The 24,921-nt window shown below is 38.4% G+C and overlaps 1 protein-coding gene across 3 annotated transcripts in view; it reads left to right on the top strand.

Annotated features, from left to right (window-relative positions):
* Positions 1 to 22,721, top strand: part of DCLK1 (doublecortin like kinase 1) — a 251,592-nt gene extending 228,871 nt beyond the window's left edge. For 2 of the 3 annotated variants that reach the window (XM_056328739.1, XM_056328741.1), the window contains 2 exons: positions 2,518 to 2,631; positions 17,807 to 22,721. In XM_056328739.1, coding sequence (XP_056184714.1) covers positions 2,518 to 2,631; positions 17,807 to 17,971 — 279 coding nt within the window. In that variant the 3' untranslated portion in view covers positions 17,972 to 22,721. Of the gene's footprint in view, positions 1 to 2,517; positions 2,632 to 8,372; positions 8,447 to 17,806 lie in introns of all 3 variants that reach the window. The other variant, XM_056328740.1, reaches the window with a different exon arrangement.
* The last annotated feature ends 2,200 nt before the right edge of the window (positions 22,722 to 24,921 follow it).

Here is a 24,921-nt window from a genome sequence, read left to right as displayed (position 1 = left end):
CCATTACAGCAACCTGATGAAATTCTTGTCAGCAGTGTTTAGCTTTTTCTCCAATTCTACAGCTTACCCTGCTGATTCTGGTGAATCTGATGGTGGGTTTTTTTCACTTCTTGCCTTTTTAAACTGCAAAGCAGTTTGTTTTTTATGTAGTTAAACAGTTACCATCTCTCACCTTCAATATCCATCTATTTTATTGGTGGCTGAAGTGATTCCAGGAGCCAGCTAATATATATTAGCTTGTTTATAAAGCATGTTGGAATAAAAATATAAGTAATAATAAAAAAAGATAACTACTAAACATCAGGTAGCAGCAACAGTAGTAAGAAAATTTAATAATGATAGAGTAATCCGTGTATCCCTATGCCGCATCTTACATTGAGCTGGAAGATATTTCATCTAAAGGCTGGAGCCCAAACTACGTGTCTCTGGCATGTTGCACTGGAATTGTGGGTGCAGTCCTTCACCAATAAAATATTACACAGTCTTGGTAACTATTGTCTTTTCCATATTTTAGTCTTTTGACAAGATGACATGCACGTTTGGCAGGCTTTCATATCAAGAAAGCCAAGAGAATTATTTTATTTCCCCCCCTCACCCCCTCCAGTGAAGAAGAGTACACTTTACAGACTAGCTTTCTTCTGGGAAAGGCAAGGTCAGCAGAAAGCAGGTTATTTTTAGGGGTCATATACCACCGAGCCAAGACTCCCTGGTGCTAGACAATAATCAGCTACTGGGTTGTATTGTTTTGTTTTGTGTTTTGCAGCTGTGTGCACTTGACCATATTTTGCCAGCCGAGACATTTTGTTAAGGGGTGAGTGAGGGATCTCTAAACACAAACTCCCCAAGCTAAATAAATAACAAACCCCAACCAACCTCCCTAAAATTCCCATATGCTCACTGAACTCATGATTTACTGCAGCAATTCTGTAACTCTTTGAGCGCACTCAGAATTGCTGCAAAGCCAGAAAAAAAAAGTGTCTGTCATCTCTTTGTATTGTGATCTTGTCTCTTGTTTGCCTGTATTCTGCTAGGATTTTGCTTAAGCGGAGTTTAAGAACTTTTTAAACTTTTATAGCTACACATACCATGCAGTACCAGCTTGGGATGACTGTTGTGGATGGCCAGTGACCTGATAAGCTGCATATTCTGCATTTTGTTGCCTATTCTACTTGTTGTTAGCTGAAATCCTGCATATTCTGCCAGCAGAGAAGTCTCACCCAGTGGAGACTTTTTGCACTGTTTTCAGGCATAAGGATCTTAATTGCAATTTCTAAAAGAACTTTATTCTCTTGGGCTTGAATTCAACCTGCTGACTTGTGCAAAACTGCAAACTCACTTCTTTCTGGTAGGGTTTCACTTCAGCATCAAGGATGCCTGCGTGGCTAGGTGCAGACTGACAGGTTTGCTCTGGGAAGCAGGATGCCCCAGCTGGGAGGAGGCACCTCCCAGCCCAGCTGCATGGCAGCTAGCTTGCCTGGTGCATGTGACAGCAGAACACGTGTCTGCCTCTGCCTGGGCACACAGTTGTGTGCCTACTTTTACCTCAGGTTAGATCAACTTGAAAACATGTGTCTTTTGGCTGGGACAATGAGGCTACCCACAGCCGGGTCCAGCTGCTTTCCCAGGCAGTCTGTGCCTCTGCCTGTCCTTTCCCCACAGCATCCCAGGCTTACGTGCCTTGGGACTGGGGGAAGGAATTGCAGTCCCTTGTTCTCAGTCAGTCAGAGATTTGATCTGCAGAGGTGACTTTGTTTAACTATGATTCTGGTATGGTACAGTCATAGACCAGGGGGAATGCTACAGCAAGCCGTGAGCCCACACCTAAGCTGGCCTGCAGACATAGGCAATGATACGTCCTGATACTGATGAGGTCTCACAGTCAACTGTCCCGAGGGTCTCATCCAGGGCATGCCTGACCTCCCATCTTGCCTGAGTTTCCTTGCACTGGGGCTCACTGAGCCATGGCTGCAATATTCACACAACCCCATAGTGTCTGAGTTTGTAACTTTTACAACAAGACATGGACCTTAGAGGTGTCTCTCAAGGCTTTTGGAGAGCCTTTCCTGCATCTTACCAAAACAGGGCCTCTGGTTTCTTTAATCTTTTGGGTGCTTTCTACTTTTGAGGTCATTATCTTTAAATTTATGTGATGCGTAGACGGACTCATAAACAGATCTGAGTTTACCAAGCTTTGAAATATTAATGAACCCAAAAATAACTGAGCGGGGGTAGTTAAGACGTGGCAGAAAGAATAATAAAATATTTAATCATTATTATTAACTAACATGACCTAAAATTTGAGAGTAAGATATTGGGTAAAGAAGGAGAGGCTGGTTCGTGACATACGTTCATCTTATAAATACCTTAGATATATTGATGGACACAATGATTGACCCATATTTCATTACAAACTTTTTGTAAACTTTTCTATATTGACAGGTTCTATCAGAATCACCTCACAATTCCTTTATTTCACCTTTTCTCTCTGAAGTTTTATTTTGCTCTATTTCTCTGCAGGACGATGGCCTTCCAGAGAACGAACATCAGCTCTCGGTAGCTGGGAAGATAAAGAAGCATTTCAACACAGGCCCTAAACCGAACAGCACAGCAGCTGGAGTTTCTGTCATAGCAGTAAGCATCTGAAATACACAGCCGAAAAACTAACATTTATGTGCCCACAAGACAGTGTGTGTTTAGGACATGCCACCAAAAAAAAAACAGAGAGGGTTAATTTTTCAGATAATTCTAGCATTTTATTAATATAAATGTCGTTAGACTGGTATTCTGCACAATTTCTCCATTGGTTCCCCTTGCGAGTCACATTAGCAGCCCTGGGAGATATAACTGTACACACACTTCCACATCTTACCAGAAGATCAGTGGACCTAACTCCAATGTAGATTCAACAATCTGAACAATGGGATCATGACATTTTGCTTGGCGGCAGGATCATCACATGGGTTGAGGCCGTACAGAGGTTGGAGCAGAAAGACAGCAGCACTTTAAAATGGAAGTTGCTCCAAACCCGTAACAGAAAATCTGTATGGCAGTCGCAGCTGCTCTTCTCTGAAGATGTCAAAGGGCACTATGATGCCTCGCTTCTACCTTCATGGTTGATACAGATCTAGCCACTTCAGATTTAGCTGAGCAGCAGCATTTTACTGTACTGCCACATGCACACTGCTTCCTTTTAGGCAGAAGGACTTAACTGTGTAAAGAATTAATGGAGCTCCTTGCTGCCTTCTGTCATCTTGCAATTCCAACCTAGGCATTCCAGGTTCTGAAACCAAGCTTGACCAAACTTTTGACCAAGCTTTACCGAGGTTTCAATGGCATCCTCAGTGTAGCATACATTGCATACATTTGTATTTTTTCCCCAAAATGAACACGTGTATTAGATATACATGTGCGCAGAATAAATTCAGTGTGTTATGGGATTCTTCATACTAATGCCATTGAATAGTAACATGCACATCCTTCACATTTTTAATACATCTGCCTGTGTTTGTAAGCTTTTATTACTCATGGTAATGTTAATGCTCCAAATAGTCACTAAAAATAAGCGACATGTTAAACATAACCATTCCCATATCAGATTACTCGGTGTTCATTCCCAGCTTCCATAAATTGCAGGTGGTGTGACTGCACGTGTACACTTTCTTGTACTGTTTCCACTTTCATGTTTCTCAGCTCAGCCCCTCCAGTGGTGAGTTAAATCAGCATGAAGTAAACTCAGCTCAGCACATGCAGTCTGGCTCACAGGTGTGAACTGTTTGTGCAGCAAAACGGATACTCTCTCAAAGTTACTTGGTATAAGTACTTAAAATTTCAAGCTGTGCCTCTCATATTTTTTCTTTACTCTTTCTAATCCTGAATGTCCTCAACATGGAAGCAAGTTGTTCCTCATGCTTTTCCTAGATTTTCTCAGTCATCAGCTAACATAGTCAGCATTTATTTATTTCCATTTTTAAGCAATAATACTGCAACAACTCTCCCACAACTAAAACATCACATACCCATTGCTCATCTGAAATGCAGGTATGTTCTGTATAGACTAGCTGAAACCGTGTTCCTTTCGAATGGACTGCCAGCACGCTTGTCCATGAGAATTACTGTTCAGATCCTCCACGCTAATGACTTCAAAGCTTAAAAGCAAGAAATGATGCCTCTGTCCTCATCCACCCCTCGCCTCCTTTATGTTTTTAATTTCCCCACCCTCCTCTGTTTTTTTCTTTGCCCCAGTTGCTGTGCCAAGGAATTGTTTACAGCAGTTTGACAATCGAGTAATGAAAAAGGCACTGTAGTGAGTCTTTCCACTGCAAAACGTTATACATCGGGGGGGGGGGGGGGGGGGGACAACGACACACACGACACACGTATATGTTTAATTACATTCTTAATGGCTTTTATTTATTTTCTAGTGTTTGGAAATTTAACAGATTATTTTTAGTGATCATCTCTATGGGTGAACATCATACTCTGGCATGATTAATCCATCAACTTGGCCTATGAAGTAGAAATGTTTAGCATATTTTTACAGAATTCAGAAAGTGGTTTGATTAGCTTGTGTCAGTTATTTTCTAAAACTTGGAAGACACGGAGAAGTGTAGACTTCTTTAGCGATTTGGTAATGTTCCAGAAAGCTAAATAACTTTGATTTTAAGAAGAAATTGCCTTTATTTTCTACAAAACTAATTTAATAAGTAAAATAAAGCCAAAAGCAAAACAACAAAACCTTTAATTGTTGTTTCTGCATTTGAAAGCTTATTCAATATACATTTGACACGCATGTCATCAGGGGTTTACATCTGGGGGTCTTCCTTTAACTGTGCAATCTCTAATATTATTGAAGTAAATCTTATTAACAAAGACTGCTCTACATTTAAAATTTTCAAAGTATGTACAGATGCTGTAACATATTGTTCAGCACTAAAGACGTGCACTAAGTGTATTTTCTACAAAAATACTGTTTTATTGTGCCTGCTTGTATGTTTACTGTAACTTTTTGAGAGAGTGCTTGTGTATATAATATACAGAGTTGCCTTCTATATATTATATAACACATCTGTGTCTGTGTGTGTGTGTGTGTGTGTGTGTGTGAAAATGTGTCAATATGTGCATATATTTATATAGCTTACTTAGGAGTATAACAGATAATTAATAGCATTATTTTAAGTTTTATAACTCTGTTTATCTACAGAGATAGGTAATTTGTGGTATTTAGTCCTTAATTTGTCCTTACACTGGTATGATATTATATGCCTGTTTTCTTCAGTGGTAAGAAGTAACACACCTCAAAGATCTCAAGCAATATTTATCATATGCACCAATTAAAACTATAATATGAAAACTAATTTTCTAAAGAAGCGTTTGTGGTCAGTTTGACTGGGGGGAAGTTTGAAGCCGCATGTATTTTACAGACATCTGCCGTGGCTGCTGCTTCCTTCAGCGACGTCCAGATACATTGTATTGAACCCCTCTTTGGTTCAGACTTAAGTCTGAACCTTGCTGATGTGGTAATCCTCAAAGTTGTAGCTGACCATTCAGGGTAGGGATGTCCTGCAAGTGTTTGTGCATGTGTCCAGACTTGGAGTTTGTCCACATTTGAAAGGATTTGTCAGTTTGGACAGACTACCATAATGAACGTGTTGTGCATGACTAGCAAAGTAGTTCCTTTGCTGATGTAGCAGAGATGATTCACCTAACAAAATTAGCTATACAGGCAAAGAGACTTTTCTGTTGATACCTTAATACATCATTAAAAGTTCTGCCAGCATAACTATGTCAGTTGGAAAAAAAATTCCCTTAAACCAACATAGCTTTGCCAGCAAAATTTTAATTGGAGAGCTAGCTTTTAAAACAGCAAGAGAATTAGCAAGCCCCTAAAAAACTCTGATTGCTGCGGGGAGAATACGTAGGAGAAAGATCACTTTTCATGCTCCATTCTTAAACTCTTGTCATAGACATTGAGTGCCGTCTCTGTAGCAGACAGGGGCTGAGCTAGTGCCCCTCCAGCCCGTGTCAAAGTGGCCGCATAACTGCTAAGCATGTGCCAAAATATTTGCAGGATCAGGTTTCTCATACAGCTTTCCAATAAGAACAGTATTTTATAGTTACAGGATGGTGTTTATAAAAGACACTGCAGTAAAAACATGAAACCAGACTTTTTACTAGTCTTTTTAAAATTGGGGGATACATTTTTTTCCTTCAATTCTCCAAGGGTGTCACCTCTTTTTTGTTTTTCCTTGGCCACAGAACAATACCCTGTGGCTGTACCCTCTGGGCTTTAGTGACAGTGGCTCAAGCAACCAAGAGCCAAAATAATTTTTTTCAGAATGCTTCTGCGATCCAGAAGTGTGCAGTAATTCCTTGTATGAACTGAGTATCGTTTGTATTCTTGTCTGAAATGTTAAAGCTTTGCCTGTATGTTGTCACTTCTGTGCTTGTATTTTTGCCATTGTTAAGACAGATGAAAAGATTAATGATAATCTTCTCTTAAGGTTGTATGAGGTCTCTGTCTTGGCAATGGGAGTAAACTCCAGCTGGAGACTCAGAGGAACTGAGTAGGACAGGAAAGAGAAAAGCTGCTCAGAAAGTTGGTGCAGCCCTCTGCCTCTTGTAGAGCCCTGGGTGGGCTGGGGACACCGACGTGGGGCCGCTGCTGGCAGTCGGGCAAGGGCAAGGTGGTGGATGGCTTGTTGCCCTGCATTCTGCCGGTTTAAACATAAAATCACATGTTCCAAGCAGCGTTTTTAGCGGTGGGATTTCTTGAGTGATGTGGAAGAGAAGCCAAGTTTAGTCTGTGGGTTTTGCTTGGCTTAAAGGTGAACCCGTGCTTGGGCTGTCACATCCCATCTATTGTCTGTGTTGTCCTGGTACCCTTGTCCACAGTCAGGTTTCCCACAGCAGCAGTTCCACGCCAACAAAATTGTTTCAGGTCGTGTTAGGAAGCAACTCCCCCGGTTTTGTTTTGGTTTTTTTTCTCTATTACTTTTTAGCTCTTCGACTGTAGGGCAATATTTTTGATCTGCTTTTTAAGAAAAAACACCCCTTTTGTGTATTTTATGTGCAGCATACAAGGAAGCCAGTAGATGGCAATAACAGACCAGTGTAGTTAAGCCAACAGCAAATTAACTCGGTACAAGGTTCTGCGTTTAAACAGGAAACGTCCTTTAAATAATTCTAAATAAGATGCAAGTGGCATTGTTTTAACAAAATGGAATAAATTATTAAATTCTACGCTTGCAGGGGAGTCATCAAGAAAAAATTAAATTTGCAGTTAGGTCCTAGCTACCCTTGGAGTGGTTGGTAACTGGAAATGCGTTGAACTGCTTTACTGAATTTAGAATTCAAAATAGTCGTCAGTATTGGAAATATATGCCACGTTCTTAGTGAAGCACAAAATGGCCTTTTCTCTTCATAGGGTAAAATGTGAACATCATCACAACTAACAATTTTAAAGCGGGCGAAGTGTCTCCCTCAAGATATTTTCCCCTAAATTTTTATTTAACTCAGCTAAATGATGTCTCCACCGTCTGTTAGTGCAGCACAGAAGGGTTAGAGAAAACAACACATTTTCTTTGTTCCTATGCACACGATTCTGATAATGATAAATTAAACCTAAAAGATCTGTATTCCTTAAGTAATATCATGAGCACACTTTCCTGGACACGATGTTAAGTTAATTTCTATTTTGACTTTAATTGGTGCAATTTTAAACCGAATAGTTTTGTACTGTTATCTTTTTGAGCATGAGGTGTAAGCTGAAATGATAAACAATGTTATTCATGGCTCTGAGTAGTCCTCCTCTCCAAGGTTAACGCATTTTTAGAAATGAATTACCATGATTGATGGGGTATCAAAACCTGATTCTTTTCATCTTTACACATTCCATGATTATGAAGCAGTCTAATTTAAGCCTTGTGTAGTCTGTCTAGCCTGTTCCTTGGGATGGTTGCACTGCATTTTTTTTAAAATTATTAAACCTCACAGTTTAATTGCAAAAGATAATTTTCCATTACTGGTATGTGCAACTTAAAAGGGCACTTCTGTCTTTGGAGGTAACAAGATATTTGTCAGACTTTTAAATGAATGCATTATGCATTAAGTAACCTATTTCACAAACTCCATTTTAGTTTGAATAAATCGGCTTCTAATTTAGCAAGACTGAATCTAGAGTTAGTATCTTTTTCTTTTATTTCTTTACTTTTTTTTTGCTTTTCGTCTCTGGTACATAGCTTTAGGATGTTAGAGAAGTGCCTTCTGAAAGTGAAAACAGTAAATATGCACTAAATAAGGAACAGCTTGCTCTGGAGTCTGAATTCTTTAGCCTAATGTCGATCCACTGAGTTGCCCCGTTTCTCTCTGCTCAGCTGGACCACGGGTTTACCATCAAGAGATCAGGGTCTTTGGACTACTACCAACAACCAGGAATGTATTGGATAAGGTATGAGATGGTGCAGCGCCAACAGTCAGTGTTTCCATGGCAACGTGCTGGCAGTCTCCATTAACCAGTTCCTTCAGTGGATAAACATGCTTTTTGATTTGTTATCCGGTCCATATGCTGCTTTATCAGTTTCGTTTTAATCTTGATTGAGATGCCACACCCCCTCATTCCCTTTCTTCACCCATCCCTCACACCCACATTGCCAGCTTTCTCTTCATCGCACATGCTCAGTATCAATTTCTCCTATAGTTAAAAGGACAGTGTATATAGAAAATCTACTAGATATGCTGAAGTATGCACCCTCCCCCTCCTCTATTGCTTGTTAAGGCATCTGCTTCCCCTGCGCTCCTGTTTTGAAACACACGGAGCAGCAACAGGCTCTCAGCATATATTTTCCTCTTTTTCCATGCGAGATGTGGAGCTATATACTGTCATTTTAAACCCACTAAACACAATCCTTACCTTAGATTGAACAATGCATTTACATAACGTGGTCTGCAGAAACTCTCCCAAGTTCAATGAAATACAATGCATTGTATGTGCTGGTAAGCTTGTGTTTCTAACAATGCATTCCTTCTCTTTCCTTTTTAAAACCCTTCTGATACCTATTTATTTTTATTTGATTTTTTTTAAATATTGCATGAGTCTTTTGAATATATTTTTCTTCATTGTGTAACTGTGCCAGGGTTGTTGTTAGCTGGCTTAACCTGTATGATAAAATGGGGATCTGGGGGGGAAGGGGTTATTCTGGAGCGGGGGCAAGGAGGGGTCCAGGTCTGATAGCCCACACGAGGCACTAGGTCCACACACCTCCTCAATCAATCCAGAGCCCTGGAATTTCCATCAAGTGGTTATTTGCTGGCTTTTTTCCTTCTTATTACTCACAAGACCCGCATATTGATAGCTGGAGAAATTTTTACGTTTCTTGCAAAACCTGCATTTTCTAACAATGCAATGTTTGAAGACTTTAAAAACTCATCTGTGAGCTATTTGGGAAAACAGCAAATTAACCACATTAGTGAAACAGCAGAGATGGTCACTGCAAGTGTTTCCAGTAAAGTAAAACTCCCACCCTGGATCATTTCACTGAGTGCATGGATCGGGCTACAGCACGGATTCCATAAACCCTAGCAGTTCACCGAGCGCACACTGAGGGTTAAGTAGATACTGATATGGATGTTCTGGGGAAAGAAAAACCAAAAATAATCCTTTTTTTCAGACCAAAAAAAGTAGAAAAATTGAGAATCACTTTCACTCCAACTGCTCAAGTGTGCAGCAGTACCTGTAATTCCAGCTTATTGCGCTTGCGTTGGTGGCTACAAACCTACCATGACCTGCAAGGGCACAGCAAAACCTGCTTGGTCTGTCCCGTCACTTGGCATCATCCTTCGCAGGTTCCAACCTTTCAACACAGCCAAGAGACGGCAGCACAGCATCTGTGCTTTTTGGTTTTGAAGACAGGGTGAATGGGACCTGAGTGCCCAGCTTTAGCTGACTGTGGGTTTGATAGTATTAGAGGAATTCTTCTTTCCTGGTTATGAAGGAAAAGATGGCACTTTGTGTCAAGCAGGACTTTGTCAAATAGTTGCAAATGTAATGCCTCCTCTGTAAACCAGAGGAAAGCTCAAATGAGCTTTATTTCTCTTCCTGGAGTTTAGTTGCTATCCATGATCAGCTCACAGTCCTTCTCGGCTTTACTGTATTTTACACCAAAAGAAAAATAACTCCCCAAAAAAACTCCTGTCTTTCTATACACAATGTTTGGATCTTTTAAAACCCCAGCTTCAGGGGGAGCAGACCACCAGAAACTGTGATAAAATGGAGCATCTCCTCTCAGACTGGCCTTGACTCAGTTTGACTGCATAGCCCAGATTTTGAAACAAACCATATGCATTTTGAGGAGGTAGGGGGGGAAGACTAATTCTGCAACTTGGTAAATAAATAAACGCTATTAAAAAAAAAAAAAAGCCATTTTACTAAAGCACTAGTAATGGCTGTCATCAGCATACAAAATGACACATCCCTGAATAATGGGCTGGAGCAGATGGGCGATAATCTCTCTTATTCATACATAAACTGCTCTGTTTTCCAGCTGGGGGCAGTAACAACAATGTTTATAATTAGCGCTTTCTAAACAGGGCACCTAGTGTGGAAAGGCCAATTGGGAGAGCAGGGCTCCTAGGCGTAGATGCTTAATTAGGAAATACTATAACAGGGGGTACCTCCAAACAAGCACTGCCCTGTGCTTGGTCCTCTTTCATCTACGAGAACAAGCAACTGCTGTAGTGACCAACTTTTTAGGCTAAATAAAACCATTTCGATGTAGCAAGTGTTTACTTTTTAGTAACGCAAATGCAAAGCATATGAAAAGGTTCATCAGTTCCCATCTATAAAACAGTTAATTTATCACAGGCCCATGAAAATTAACCTGAATTCACAAGTACAGCGAAAAATGAAAGCAGATCCCAAGGAAAATGTAATGCTCCCTTTGTCAGTGTTGAACTACTCATTTCTTCTCCAGTCCTTTGATTGTTTTCATCCCTAGTTTCTAGTAATCTTCTAAAATATCTTTTTAAATGGCACTATTTCCTACTTCAATCAACCAGAAAACCTTTTCCTTTCTCGGCCTAAAAGGCATTCCTATCCAAAGTGCCTCAAAGTCCCAATTTTGTGACCCTGTTATATTCCCTTTCAGTAGAATAAGATGTGCAAAAGTGACACAACTTTTTTTAGATACTAAAATACAACAAACCTTATGTACAATAATGTTTGTTATATCAGATATAAGATATAATGCCTAGGAAATCTTGTACTGTTCCTTGAACAGAAGGAACAGAAAAATCAGAGGGGCTAAATCAGTAAAATCATTTGGACCCCACAGTGATACATGTTTTAAAGCAGCCCACCTAATGCTGTTGGGACACCAGCCCCGCAAACACAAGTGCAGAAAAGGCCAAAGCAGCAGCAGGAGGGAATGAGACCTGGGGGTCCCAGTTACAGCGCCCCCCGCCCGCCCCCCCCCCCCCCCAGTCTGCACTGTGCCAAGGCTGGTGAAACTTTGTTGTTCCTGATAGCCAGGAAAGCCAGCCTTGGTGCAGGAGGGTAATGCCCATGGTGCAGTCACATCTCCATTCTCCCAAATTGCTAATGCCAACTCAAGCCGAAGACAGAAGATATCACCCATCTCTGAGCAGAGGTACTATGTTCAGGATTTCTTTTTTTTTCTCCAAAGTCAGCCCATTCTCTGGTAGTTCTCTTTGTAAAAGGCTTAAAGCCAATTCATTCATATTTTATATGGGAACTTATCAGCAGTGACCACAAAAAATCCAAATGGCACTTGCATTATCCTTCAGAAATATCATAACTGATGGATTTACTTTCTTATGAGGAACTTTTCTTTAAGATGTCATTAACTGAGGCTTTTAACAGTTTGTGTGAATCCAGATTTTTTGGCTTTCTTGTAACTAAGCCAGAATATAGTGGAAGCATTCCAAGCCTTTTCTTTAGCCCCAAGTGTTGCAGTGTCCAGTCCATAGCCTTCTTCAGCTGCTTTACCTGTTCCTCCTAGTGGCAGCATGCTTTGAAGGCAGTGCTTTCCATAGTTTACCAATATTTTCTTTGACCCTGAATTTCCAAACTGGTTCTGGTTTATGTCTGAATCTTAACATTATTTTAATCTGCTGCTGACAGAATGGCTTAAATTTTCTGCCATTTCTGGGCTGATTCAGAATATCAGGGGAGCATCAGAATGGTTGTATCTAATGTAAAACTTTAGTAGGCAATGTTCGTATATGTAGTATTATGTATAAAATTAATATAAAATGTTAGCATATGTTATTTTCTATATATCCACAGACACTATATAAAAGCTAAAGGAGCAAAATAAAACCCAGGAAATGTATAGGAAAGTCATTAATGATTTTATCTGTGTAATGACAATAGCAAGGAGATGAGGTACATTGGATGCTTAACATTCCAGTCCATACTAAATTCATAAAATACTTGATTTTTAAAATACAGTTCTCATCGTCACAGTTAAAAAAGTATCTGAATAGCTCATTTGAAAACCCATAGTTCCATCCTCTATGTTTGGTTCTTAACTTCCATTACTTTGCATCTGTCAAGTTACTTACACCTGTCCCAAGTAAATACAGGACACTTTCAAGTCAATACTTACAACCAGACGTCTTGACAATGGGACAAGGAAGTTGGGAATCGGGCTTACTATCTGTAGAGTGCCATGCTTAATACCATAAAACCCTCCGTAAGCTGAATGCTGGTAGAAACAGGCAAGCATCTAAACTCATTTTAAATCTCTTCTGCTCTTTGACTAAGAAAACCACAACTGATTTTCAAACTATAAATAAAATTCACCCTTGCAAACAACTTGGCACTAACTCTCTTCCACATGTAATTCAAACCAGCTGAGGAATCACGTCTCTAAAAAGGGGGGATGTCAAAAAATAAACACAAACTTAAATATAGCAATACTAATTCAGCAGTTGTATGTGTAGAATACTACTTTGTATTCCCTCACCAATGCAGTACAAAGCATACATCAAATTGATTTGGTTTTCTTTCTTTTTTACTTTCATTTTAGCTAAATTTCATGCCAGAAGTTACATGGTGCGCTAAAGCACTGGCCTTTTGCATTTGGAGGTCTAGGTTCAAATCCACTCGATTAATTTGTCCCCTCGATGTGGTCATTTGCACATCTCCAAATCACCGTGTAACTTGACTTAACTTACAGCTTGTGCCTGAGGGGCTAAAAATAACACGTGTCTTTTACTCCTGGACTGAGGTGCATTGCTAATTTTGAAGTACTCTCCAAAAAGTGTCTTGAAACATAAATCAATCACACACATATATATATTTTATATATCTATATAAAATTATACATATGTGTGTGTGTGTAACCTGAGAAACCCATGGAAAAAATAAGAAAAAAAAGATCAGACTGAAGGGCTGCCTGGCTCGTGCCATGAGCGTTGTTTAATGGTAATTTTTACAGTAAGGAAACCTATCATTACATATCTCAGCGTATCAAGGTCACTAGCCAGAAGCTTAAGGAAGTAAGATAAAATTATCTAGGTGTGAACATTTCAATATGTGCATACACATATATGTATATAAAAGAATGCACTGGAAGAAAAATACCAGTGTTGCAATATGTTCATGTAATTCCACACACTAAACAAAGCATCACAGAAATTACAAGCAAATAACAAATATGCTCCTGCAGAATGAAAGCAAGTGAAGGGAAGGGTTTTTTAGATTAATGCATGAACAGCTGCATCCCCAGTTCAGTCTCCTGGCTGGTATGAATAATGGATGGACTAAGAGGCAAAATGCACAATAATGTTCTTTTATTAATGAAATGCATATATATCTATATTTGGTGTCCAGCAGTAAATTAAGACAAGTGAAAAGAAAAACAGTCACTGCTCACATTCATAAAATGCAGTTACTTCAATCCAATAATTACTGACCTGACAGAAAATATCACCCCACAGCTAAAATAAGGCGCTTCCCACTGCAAATCCAACATATATATCAAAGCTGTTATAGTTTTTGAATGTCTGTTCATAAACACACAGTTCAACATTTTCCAAGATAAAAAATGAATTTGCATGGCTCAGGAGGCCTGCAACATCAAGATGTAGAAATCAAAATGAAGACACTCCCTATGGCAAAATCCTGGGAAAATGCTAACTGCACCTCGGTATACAGGTGACAGAAAGAATGATTTTAAAATAATGCTTCTTTACTTGAAATTAAATGCATTTCCAAAAATGGCTTGTTAACCATTTGGTATTGGGTGTCAGGATTACTAAATGTTGATGCAAAATACATTAGTGCTTAATGAAGTGCTTCAGACCCATCAGCACCAAACTATTAGAGGCAATCCACTTATCTGCTGCTGGATAAGAAGCTCTACATTTCCTCATGGATTGCAGGAGGACAGCCGCATATCTTAAATAAGAATGCTATCCTTACATTTGAGTTGCCATTACTATCGTATAGTGCTCAAAGTTCTCACTCTCTCACCTCGAGCCAGGGAAAAAAATGTCAAAATGTGATAATGAAAATCTGGGATTTGCAGCCCTCTGAAGCATAAGTGCACTTCAGATCCTCTTATTATTTATTGAAAGAGTAGCTTAAAGTAGAAATGCCCTGGAAATCCATAATGGACTGGTTCATGCACCGGTGAACCACTCAGCTGAACAGTAGATGAAATAATACATCTATTAAACCAAGACAATGTGTATAAGAGGCCTTTGTTACAAAAACCAGTAATAATAACAAAAAAGGTGATTTTTTTAATATGCCCACGTGCACAAGAAGGTACAGTAGGTGAAAACTGCCTTTACACACACAGTTCAATACTCAAATGATTCTTACCATCTCCCCTGCATTCCACAGCATTAATCTATCATATTTTGAAATTCTTCAGAGGTAAAAAATAACCGTGACCTCATTACATGAAAAATAGCATTTGTGCAGAATGCAGAGTGGCAATACCGTCTGGCAGCGTACTAGATGCTGGAAGTACAAAACATCATCAAAACATTGCGCAGAAGAAGCCCGGTCTTGCAAGGTCTGTAGGGCTTGTGGGTGCTCTGTCTGTGGCCAGAAGTGACCCATTTTGTGGGTCTGATATGTTAAACGTTAAATGTTAGAATATGACCTGTGTATTTTTAGCTCTTTGTGACTTTATATATTTTTATTTGATAATCTCTTTGGGTGAGAAAGGCTCTGAATGTCTCAGCCCAGGAGAGTTACCACAATAATACCCTTGAGTCTACAAGAGTGTCTTTACAAAGACTGATTAGACAATATTCAAGGGAGACTTTGGATAAAAATATAAAGAAAAATATTGTCTCAAAATATCTCAGGAAGTTTCTGAAGGGTTAGGAAGCCAGAAATATTTGGTCCTACAAGTTACAGCATAGCATGCTGGATTAAGTGAGATCATCAGGGGTATTTCTGCTTAATTTTTTTTATTGTTGAGGCAAGTGCCTTTATGTATATTTTTAAAAATGTGTTTAAACAAAAGCCCCCAAAAGCTTTCCCAACAATAGTAGAAAACCAGTACCTTGGGATTTATTTTTTAACATCTTAAAAAATATGTCCTGATATTTAATTATTTACCTGGCTTATTTATTTTGGATTTTTTTCCTTTAAAAATAGCAATATCCTAGGCTAAATTTCAAAACAGATCTTTTATTCAAGTGTATTTCTTTCTGTGTAATTTACTCTGTTTTAAATATCTTCAGTTTTTACATATACATTTACCATTCTCATGGAGCAGGTTTTAAAAATACATTTTGAATTCAATACAAATATTTTTATTTATTTGACCAGAAATGTTCAAATTTTTCACAAGAGAGTATCTATTACCAGAGGATGATGTGATGTGGTCTAAACTTGAAATAAATGCTTATTTCCTGTAAGCATAAAAAATCTTTTTAAATGGAAATCTGTATTTTATAGAATGGTAATATATGCCATTCTTTTCAATTTTCACACAGAATTACATACTGTATGCAGTATATTCACTGTGTGTAAAAGGTCTAGGTAATCTTCTGTTTCACATTAAAAAATAATCAAAAACTGAATCGGTCCAAGGCTAAGAAACATAGAAGGCATTGAAAATACTAATTAGAGTATATATATTCTTTACTGAAAGATTAGCAGTGAACAGAGAAGTTCTCAGGAGATGAGAAGTGTTGGATTTTGTAGGAGTTATTTAAAATATGGGGATGAACTTATCAAAGGTAATGTTTTGCCCCTTTAAAGTAATGCCATGTAGGTTCCAGACACAAAAATATTAGTTCAGCAATTTAGCCTAACTAAATCCATTGGCTATAGTAGCTCTGTACTCTTGTCCATCTTTCTGTCTCTGTTAGATCATTATTGAATGCTGATTGCATTCTTTTAGAGCATGGGTTGCTATAATGCTATTCTGCACCGGTATGATGGATTTAGTTTTCATTTTGTTCTCAAAAATATGTTGGCTATAAAAATACATCTCTGCTCTCCTATGAGGCTCATGCTATAACTGGTAAATTTGCTAGAGAAATCAGTCATGTATCTCTGAAGAAAAAACAATAAATCCTTTGAAGCAGAATAACCTTTTGGCTGCATTGTTTTAAATGGAGATTTTCATAGTAGGGACAAATTTTACAAGTCTTAGAAGTCAAACCTACTGGCTTCTCAAAGTTACCTTTGCCTCCAGTGCCGTAATCGGATATTTGTTTGCATTTTTTATGTCGTCTTACTAGCTACCTGCCTTTTCCCATTTTGCTTTTTCAAAAAAATTCATGAAGGCAGCCTTGCTGCAGAAGACAGTTAACTGTGTTGAAGTGCTCTTGCTGAATCAAGGCCATCCTGTTGAACTTGTAATTTTACAGCAATTTCAGGGACTGCAGTCTAATACTCCATAACCAAGACAACAGCAAAACCCAGTCCCATGCTTGAAATTGTTAGTCAGACTTAGGCTGCCCTTATCTGGGTCGCAGTTTCACCTTGTAAATGTGCCATAAAAGCAGAAGAAAGGATATGGCTAGAAGTCAACAGCCATCTTATTAAGACTTGCATTCCCAATACTGGCAGAAACTGATCAAAAAATGAAGCCCATCAAGTAAATGTTCTTCTTTCCCATTCCTAGATACTCTGGATAGACCTAGATATAATTAGTGGAGTATTTAATTCAATAGACCTTGGTTAGCAGGTGGAGACAGGGTGGTCAGGCTAAACAGGTCTTTCTGTCAGAGCTCTTCAGCATTCTCCCTAAGAACATCCATCGAGCAGCGTGAGGAAGTGTCAAAGAGCTGGGCTAGCTTCCTTCAGTGTTTGTTTCTCTCTCTTGTCTGACAACTTCATCACAGTCCATCTTTGTTAGCTGATTGCACTGACTTGAACTTGCGTGAGTGTGTATCAGCCTTCATTAGGTCAAATCAAAGACAAGCGTACATCTCTGCCTTGCCTGTAGAAACAGATTTATACTTGGAGAAGGGTGGGGGGAAGGTCATTTGGTATTTGGCTTGAAATTTGAATCTATTAAAGGATGAAATTAATAGCATCCAGAAGTAGAACATATGGCATCCATATATATGGTACTGTATCTGCTCGATGATGTCACGCTACCTCTTAATGTTTGGGAAATGCACTTTTTAAAGCATTTAGCTATGTTGTGGGCTCAACCTTTCAGACCTGACTGAGACAGAACAGGTTTAATTTGGTCTGAACATTTATTATCCCTGGTATTGCAGGCCACATAAAAACTCATGGTTTTCATTAGTTTTGCATTTCACACATAGCCTAATTTCATTTATTCTTATTTTATGCCCCTGCCAGACCACCGCTCTTGATAAGGAGAGGCAGGTTTTCCGACGAAGACGCAACCAGGATGTGAGGGGACGTTATAAGGCACAGCAAGCTCCACCTGAACTCAACTCCGAATCGGAAGACTATTCACCAAGTTCATCCGAGACTGTTCGCTCACCTAACTCACCCTTTTAATAAAACACTTTTACTCGAAAGTCTTGGCTTTAACCCTTTGAGACCCTGAAAATCCTTCAGACCTGTGTGAAGTGATTACAGCTGATCTATCCAGCAGTAAATGCTGGGATGGTGGAACACTAAAGGGTGCTCACAGAATCTTTGTAAGAATAATTTCCTAATTGATTGAAATACTTGTTCTCTGTTTAGATTGCAACTTGCTGCTAATATGATCCTCAAAGGGTTAAGGCTATTTTGCTTTTTTATTTAAAGATAGAAGCAGTGAATGTTTTCATCAGTGAAGCTAGGAACTGCAGTATGTAACTTTAGCACATGTTAACCCTCTGAGTAAACAATCAATTTAAACCTTGACAACCCACATTAGGGCTTTATTCTGGCTTTTTTGCTTTTATACGCACATATCTTTTATAGTACCCTAAAGCTCCTTGCCTGTTTCTGGCCAAAACAATATCAAACGCGCTAATGCTTAGGGGTTACAAATCTAGGCTTTAAAAAATGAAAATAAAATTAAACAGTATCTTCTATAGCAGCTCGTTCTAAACCTGCATCAATCTTCCACAGGGAGTGATTGTTGTTGGAGGATATAATGCAGGCTAAACGGGGAATTCCGTTTAGGGCAGCCTTGTAGTTTCCAGAAGATGACGTGGTGATGGCCACAAAAGGTTGCTTCCATATTGTTTGCTGCTAATGACAATGCAGAGTCTTGGGAAACGGCTTGTGGACGCATTTTGTCATGTAATGGTATGTAATGATGTAGTTGAGAAGTTCCTGGTTCCTTTGCCTCACAGTCAGAAATGTGCAGACATCCTCTCAGCATGACCTGGGTATTCCAGGAGTCACTTAAAGATTAACATTGATGAGAATTACCCTTAAAATAGCTAGACTATTCTAAGCCAGCGAAAGTACAAGTCATTTAATATATATGTAAAGCCTACACTGAATTAGTGGAAGTTTTGTCTTAGAATGGAGAAATTAAAAATTATTTACTATTTCTATCTGTAATACTTAATAAAATGGGCATTTACACAGAGTATACATATTTCTGGTTTGTTGAAACCTCAATGCAACATTATAGCATTATATTTAACCGTTATCCTTAAGTTGGCTTCCACAGAAATATTACACTTTGTAGACTTTTGCTTCAGATGTGATAAATTGAAAGAAAAATTATTATAAAATCCCTCAGAATTTCACTTCAATGAAAAAAGCAACTTCAAAAATCCTATTCTAAAATAAAAAATATGAAATTTTTACTTTCTCTTATTATTCATATAAAATGGAATTTTTCTCCTCTAAAGTTAAAATTTTCTCACAATGATTATAAAGTCACATAAATGTGTTTTCCCCCCCTCCTCCCTCCCTACCCTTTTTCTCTCTTTCGCCCTTCTTCTCTCGTATCATATAGCTAGAAATATCAATATGCTGCCCAAAAAGATATGCAGACTTTTCTGCTCTTGCTGGGAAGTACAAATAGATTTTGGAGGAGCAGACCAAGTTGCCCATGGTGCCATTTCTACTCTCAGTTCTGTTTGCATATCCTGACAAACAGCTGTGACAGCTGATGTGTACCTGTAGCTTGTTGCAGCTGGTGTAATGCTCTTTTGGATTTCTAGTTGGAAGTATCACTTGAACTGTATTTCAAGAAACATTGAAATTCTTCTGTTTCTCCATCCTTTAAAGTGCATCTTTCATTGCCTCTGTCACAAAAATTTGTATATTAAAAGCTATGAAGACTTTAAATACAGGAATTTCAACTTGTGAATCGTCACAGAAGTGGTACAGGTACTTCATACAGCAAGTTTTTAAATCCACCCAGTGTTAATGATCTAGAAGTGAGATATTTAGTCAAAACTAGATCTGCAGACATCCTGCATAATGTAGAGAGATAAGCATTTCCAAGTTTGATTCATCTCACCTATCATGGGCATGCATTTCAGGTAGGACTCATGGTTTGATTCACTGCATTGACTGTAGAAGGAACTCCTGGTGGAAGCTTACACCAGACACCAAACTTCAGGTTATGAGTTTATTAGAATGAATCTCACCCTAATTCAGGAGCTCTGATCTCTGAACGTACACCCATGGGCAGATGGCCTGTGCTTGGCCTCAGTTACTCTGTCTGGAACCTGAGTAGCAACATCTTAACCCAAGTGAAGCAAGTAGGTGTCTTGGAGAACTCCACAGGGGCAAGAGGTGAAAGGACAAAAGAACTACCATACAAAACTTGTCAGATTTTAGGTTTTGGGGAAGGACTGTGTCTGTGGCAGATCTTTGACCATGCCCATCCCACCTTAGATTCTTTGTGGAGAGAAAGATCCTTAGTAGATAGGGCACAGCCACTGCTGTTGTGAAGTTAATGGTAGTTTGATAACATTTGGATAAGGACAGAAATTATTTTTCAGTAAGATTAAACCTTCAGCTAAGGTAAAGCCTCCCTTGCCACTTACCTACATCAATTTACAGTAGGTCAGGAACTGGCATATGTTTTTCCAGCATTGCCCTTCCCACTTTATATCACAGCCTTTCCTTTAGAAGAAATGCAACTCAGCCATGTAAATGCAAGACATACATTTGGTAATAAATGTCCATTGATACCATATGCTCCTTCACTATTGGGAAAATTTGGCAGTCTTAAAGCAAAAGCTGATGTTCGTTCTTCTTAATGAGAGAGGGAAGTCAGGAGAAAAAAAATAAATAAAAAAATATGCTTCACCTTATGCATGAGAAATATTATTCAAAAATCCATCTGGGATTTTCCTATCACCTTTGCTTTGCTTTGTTTTGGAATAGAGGGTTATCATTAAAGTAAGATGTTTGGCTCCTTCATCTTCCACCATCTTGTACTGCTTAAAATGTATGTAAAAATAATCCTAGATCATGAAAACCCTACTCATCCCCAACGTCTGATATGTTTTCAATCTTTTGTTCATGTTTTATGAACATAATTATAAAAATATATTTTAAGTTATTTTTAGGTCTATGAGAGATCGGGTTTCAAATTGCTGATAGCCTCTTTTTAGGCTTCAAGGAAAGGTGTCTGAATATTTAAACTGTTTTGAAAGAGTTGGCAATAATGGTTTGAAATGTATCCATTTATCCATATATTTTTTTAAATATAACCATATATATATGTATGTATAATTTCATGGAAATAATAATGGTTCAGGCTTGTTTGGCAGTGAGATCCCTTTTTCTTGCCTAACTTCTGAATTCCTGGGGGTAAGCGAAGACAGGATATGTGCCCCTAAAAATACTTGAAACACCAGTGAAAAAAAGAAATTAAAGGTAACAGACTTTTTTTAATGTGATGATCTGGGAGAGCACATAGCACACTCTGGGCATTTTACTGTAATACACACCAGTCTTCCTGACTTCTTTCTTCATTTCCCTTTTGAATCATTGCATCGTATTGGTGCTAAATGTGACAACATATTTTTTTTTTAAGCTTATTACAACTTCCTTAAGCCAACTTCCTTCCACCAAGCTGAGACGGATGGCAGCCATGGAAGGCACTGTCTTATCACCAAGGAGATGGAGAGGAGCACTTCCGAAGGGTGATTCAGGTCATCTAATATTTGGTCTCTGGAGATGCCTGACAGTCTGATCTTAGCATTAACAGGAGAGTAGAACAGGGTCACTTCCAGCTTAATTCCTCTAAATTAAGTGTAAGTGGGGATAATGTGGACTCCAACTTAAGTGCAATATTCTAGTGAGCTTACATGCAGTAAGCAAACTTTGATGTGAAAATGTAGTACTGATAGGTGATAGCACAGGATTAGTTAAACGCTGCTGAGCTGGGTGTTGTCTCATCTAGATGTTTCCATCTAGGAGTTACGCATCTAATCTAGGGCAATCATCAAAACTTCCATTATAGCTGCTAGACTGGCTTCTCTAATGGATAATAAAATTCTAAGATGGATGAATTGCTCACTAGATGAGGTGCCTAGCCCAAATATATTTAGAACATGATTTATTAAGTCGTGACATATAAATTAATATTTCTGTAAGTTACAATTTTCATAGCATTAATGTACAAAAAATCCAGAATACTACGGTTCTACTCAGAGGGTTAACAGAAAAGCACTAGGCATGCTGATTACATTGGTGTATCCAAACTGCTTTGCTTTTTTAGCCAGTGTTTGCTGATTTTTTTCAGAAAATTCTTGAAAAATTTCAAGTTTGAAATAATTTAAGTGTTGTTGTTTAAGGAATTTCTATAACCAAATTAATCTTATTTTTAGCTTAACTTATCACAGGAATAATATGTATCATTGATGCAGTGTAAGTCTGTAGTTATCAATTTTATTAATTCCACAAGTGATTCCAGAAATCTCTCTTTTTTTAAGTACTTACTATAGAGCTTACAATGGTGGCATAGGTGACTGAGACTGTCTTTCTTATTGGTAAACAAACAATATTGTAATTTCAAGAAAGTCCTAAGAATCAGCTTTTCAGTTTGGTAGTGTACTAGTTAGGGGAAAGCTATCTCATGACATGCATTGTGTAAATCATCTTTGTAGATGAAGATTGTTCATATTAATGAACACATTCTTTTTCCTTGACATTGTAGCAGAAACTGTTTACTTGTTAATGAACAACCAATACATTAATTTGCTTCAGACTGTTAGAGGGGAAAGTGAGATTCCAGTCATTGACAATGTTATTGCTTTACAGTAGCCCTCATCTAATTTAAATGTGGTGCATACTACAATAAGCAAAGGCAAACCTGTGAATAAACTCCTGAAAAAGCCTGGCGGGTCTTTATTCAGTTGGGTGCTCACATACAGTAGCATATGACAGCAGGAAGGCTTTCAAGAATTGTTGAAATGAAAGCGATATATCCACAAATAAGAGCTAAATTGCAATCCTTTCCCTATGGGGCATATATGTTTAAAAAGAAAAAAAAAAAAAAAAAAAAGAAAAGAAAAGAAAAATTGGCTCAGAGGTTTGCAGTGCTACTATATTACCACAGGGCAAGTACATTAAATCATTGTTATTTGCTAGCCTGGGGTGTATGTTAGAAAATGGCATCTTTTTTATTTAGTTTAGATTGTGGGCAGGGAGAGCTTTCCTAATATTATTGCAGTGCCTGCTAGTGCTGCCATGGTTAAGGCTGTGTTAGTATTTCCATTATAAACTCTTAGTCTCAAAGGTTTTTAATTTGATTGTAAAAATTTGCTTCAGGCAGAAACTTGGCATACAATTTTTCAGCTCACAGTTGATTCTTTTCCTAAAATATAAGGGAAATCAGCTTGACCTCTTTGACATTTATTTTCTAAGTGTACACAAACATTCACACATACGGACACAAAGACGGTCTTTATGCGGCTCATTTCAGATGTGGTACATTTTCAAGCACATCTCACAGGTCTTAACTACAAAGGTGACAGCTCAGAACTTTGGGGCATTTTTAAAACCAGGGAGAAAACTCAGCGATCAAGAGCAAAAATGTTCCACGTGTGGGAGAATTTTATTTTGGTGTGACAAACATTGAAAGGTTGTGCAGTAGTGGGTATGTGTATATACCATGCTGAGTGCTCGTGTAATTTCTAAACCCGTTAGTTTAAGTCACTCCAAGTAGCAAATGCTAAATGTGGACATGCTGAATTTCCCTGTAAGATTGGGAGAAGAAGCATTTTCATCTTGTGTTTTAGAGTAGCACCATGGACAAAGCTGACGTTACACCAGCCAAAAGGATCCACAAAGAAGAATTAAAGGAACATGTTTTCTCTTAAAGGGCAAAAAAAATTGTCTGAATAAGACAAGGCTGAAAGCTCACATGAATAAGAGGGGTATTAGAAGCAGTCTAAAAAGCATAAGTATGGAATCATTTGAAAACTATAAAAGTGCAAGAAAGCCACGCAGTGTAATGAATCCATGTGCAGAGCCAATCAGCTACTAATCTGGAGCAAATTTACAGCTACAAACAGGCATAATTAATATACAAATCAAACACACCCAGCGGCAGATGGAATTGAAATCCTAGTTCTTTTAGCAAACATAATGCAGACCTCTTCCTCCTATAGTCACTAAATGAGACCGTGTGTAGCTGTTTGAAGTAGTGTTACATGCAGGCTAGTGGGGAAATTAGGTGTTTAAAAAATGACTGTAAATTAATTTATTTTTTTTATTAGCAATTCTGCAGCATGCTCCTACCTTAATGGGTCCTTTTGGGAAATGACAGCTTTCAAAAATTGATGTCTATGCATTTTATGCTTGTCTGCATATATACTTGGATAGCCCATGCCAAATAGCTTCAGTAAGAATTGAGTTGCTATATTGAGGCTCCATATTACCTGCAATTTTCTGCAGCAGGGGCCAGAGGAAGGAATAAAGCATCCATTAAATAAAGAGTTCATGGAATGACCCACCTGTAACAGAGAAGTCTTCCTCATCCCTCTTAGTGATTGACTTGAATGATGAACCACATTGCTTACTTATTTCCAAAAGTGTTCACCCTGCCTGACTGGGTGAGGAGGTGACATTGGACAAAGCCATGCCATTTTCTTGGCATCCGCTTGCAGTGTTGCACATTTTGTCAAGGCATGAGTAAATGTTAGGTTAGGAAAATAACTGTTTATGCTAAATAGCAGAACTAGCAAAAAGCATGTAGGCAGAGATTAGCCATGACACTTGTAGACTGGCATTTGGAAAATGTTTTCTGACCAGCTGATCAAACAGGTTTTTGAGAGGGTTTTTTTTTCAGTAGAACCATTGGAGCCAAGAAGCTCCAATTGAGTTTCAGGTGGAACTTGCTCTGTTCATGAGGAACTTTCTTCTTAAGGTGTTTCTGATAAGTCTTCATATGCATTTCCTGTTGTAGGAAGACACTGGACTCAGAAACTCAGAAGATCTCTTGTATTTCTATGTTCTTAACAGATTTTAAAGCTAATGATGAATTCTTCATACACATCTGATTTTAAGTGACAGCAGTGAATAAAAAGAAGCCT

This window comes from Falco biarmicus, chromosome 2 (assembly GCF_023638135.1).
Source record: "Falco biarmicus isolate bFalBia1 chromosome 2, bFalBia1.pri, whole genome shotgun sequence".
NCBI classification, from domain to species: Eukaryota; Metazoa; Chordata; class Aves; order Falconiformes; family Falconidae; genus Falco; species Falco biarmicus.
This window is presented reverse-complemented; position numbering and strand designations above follow the sequence as displayed.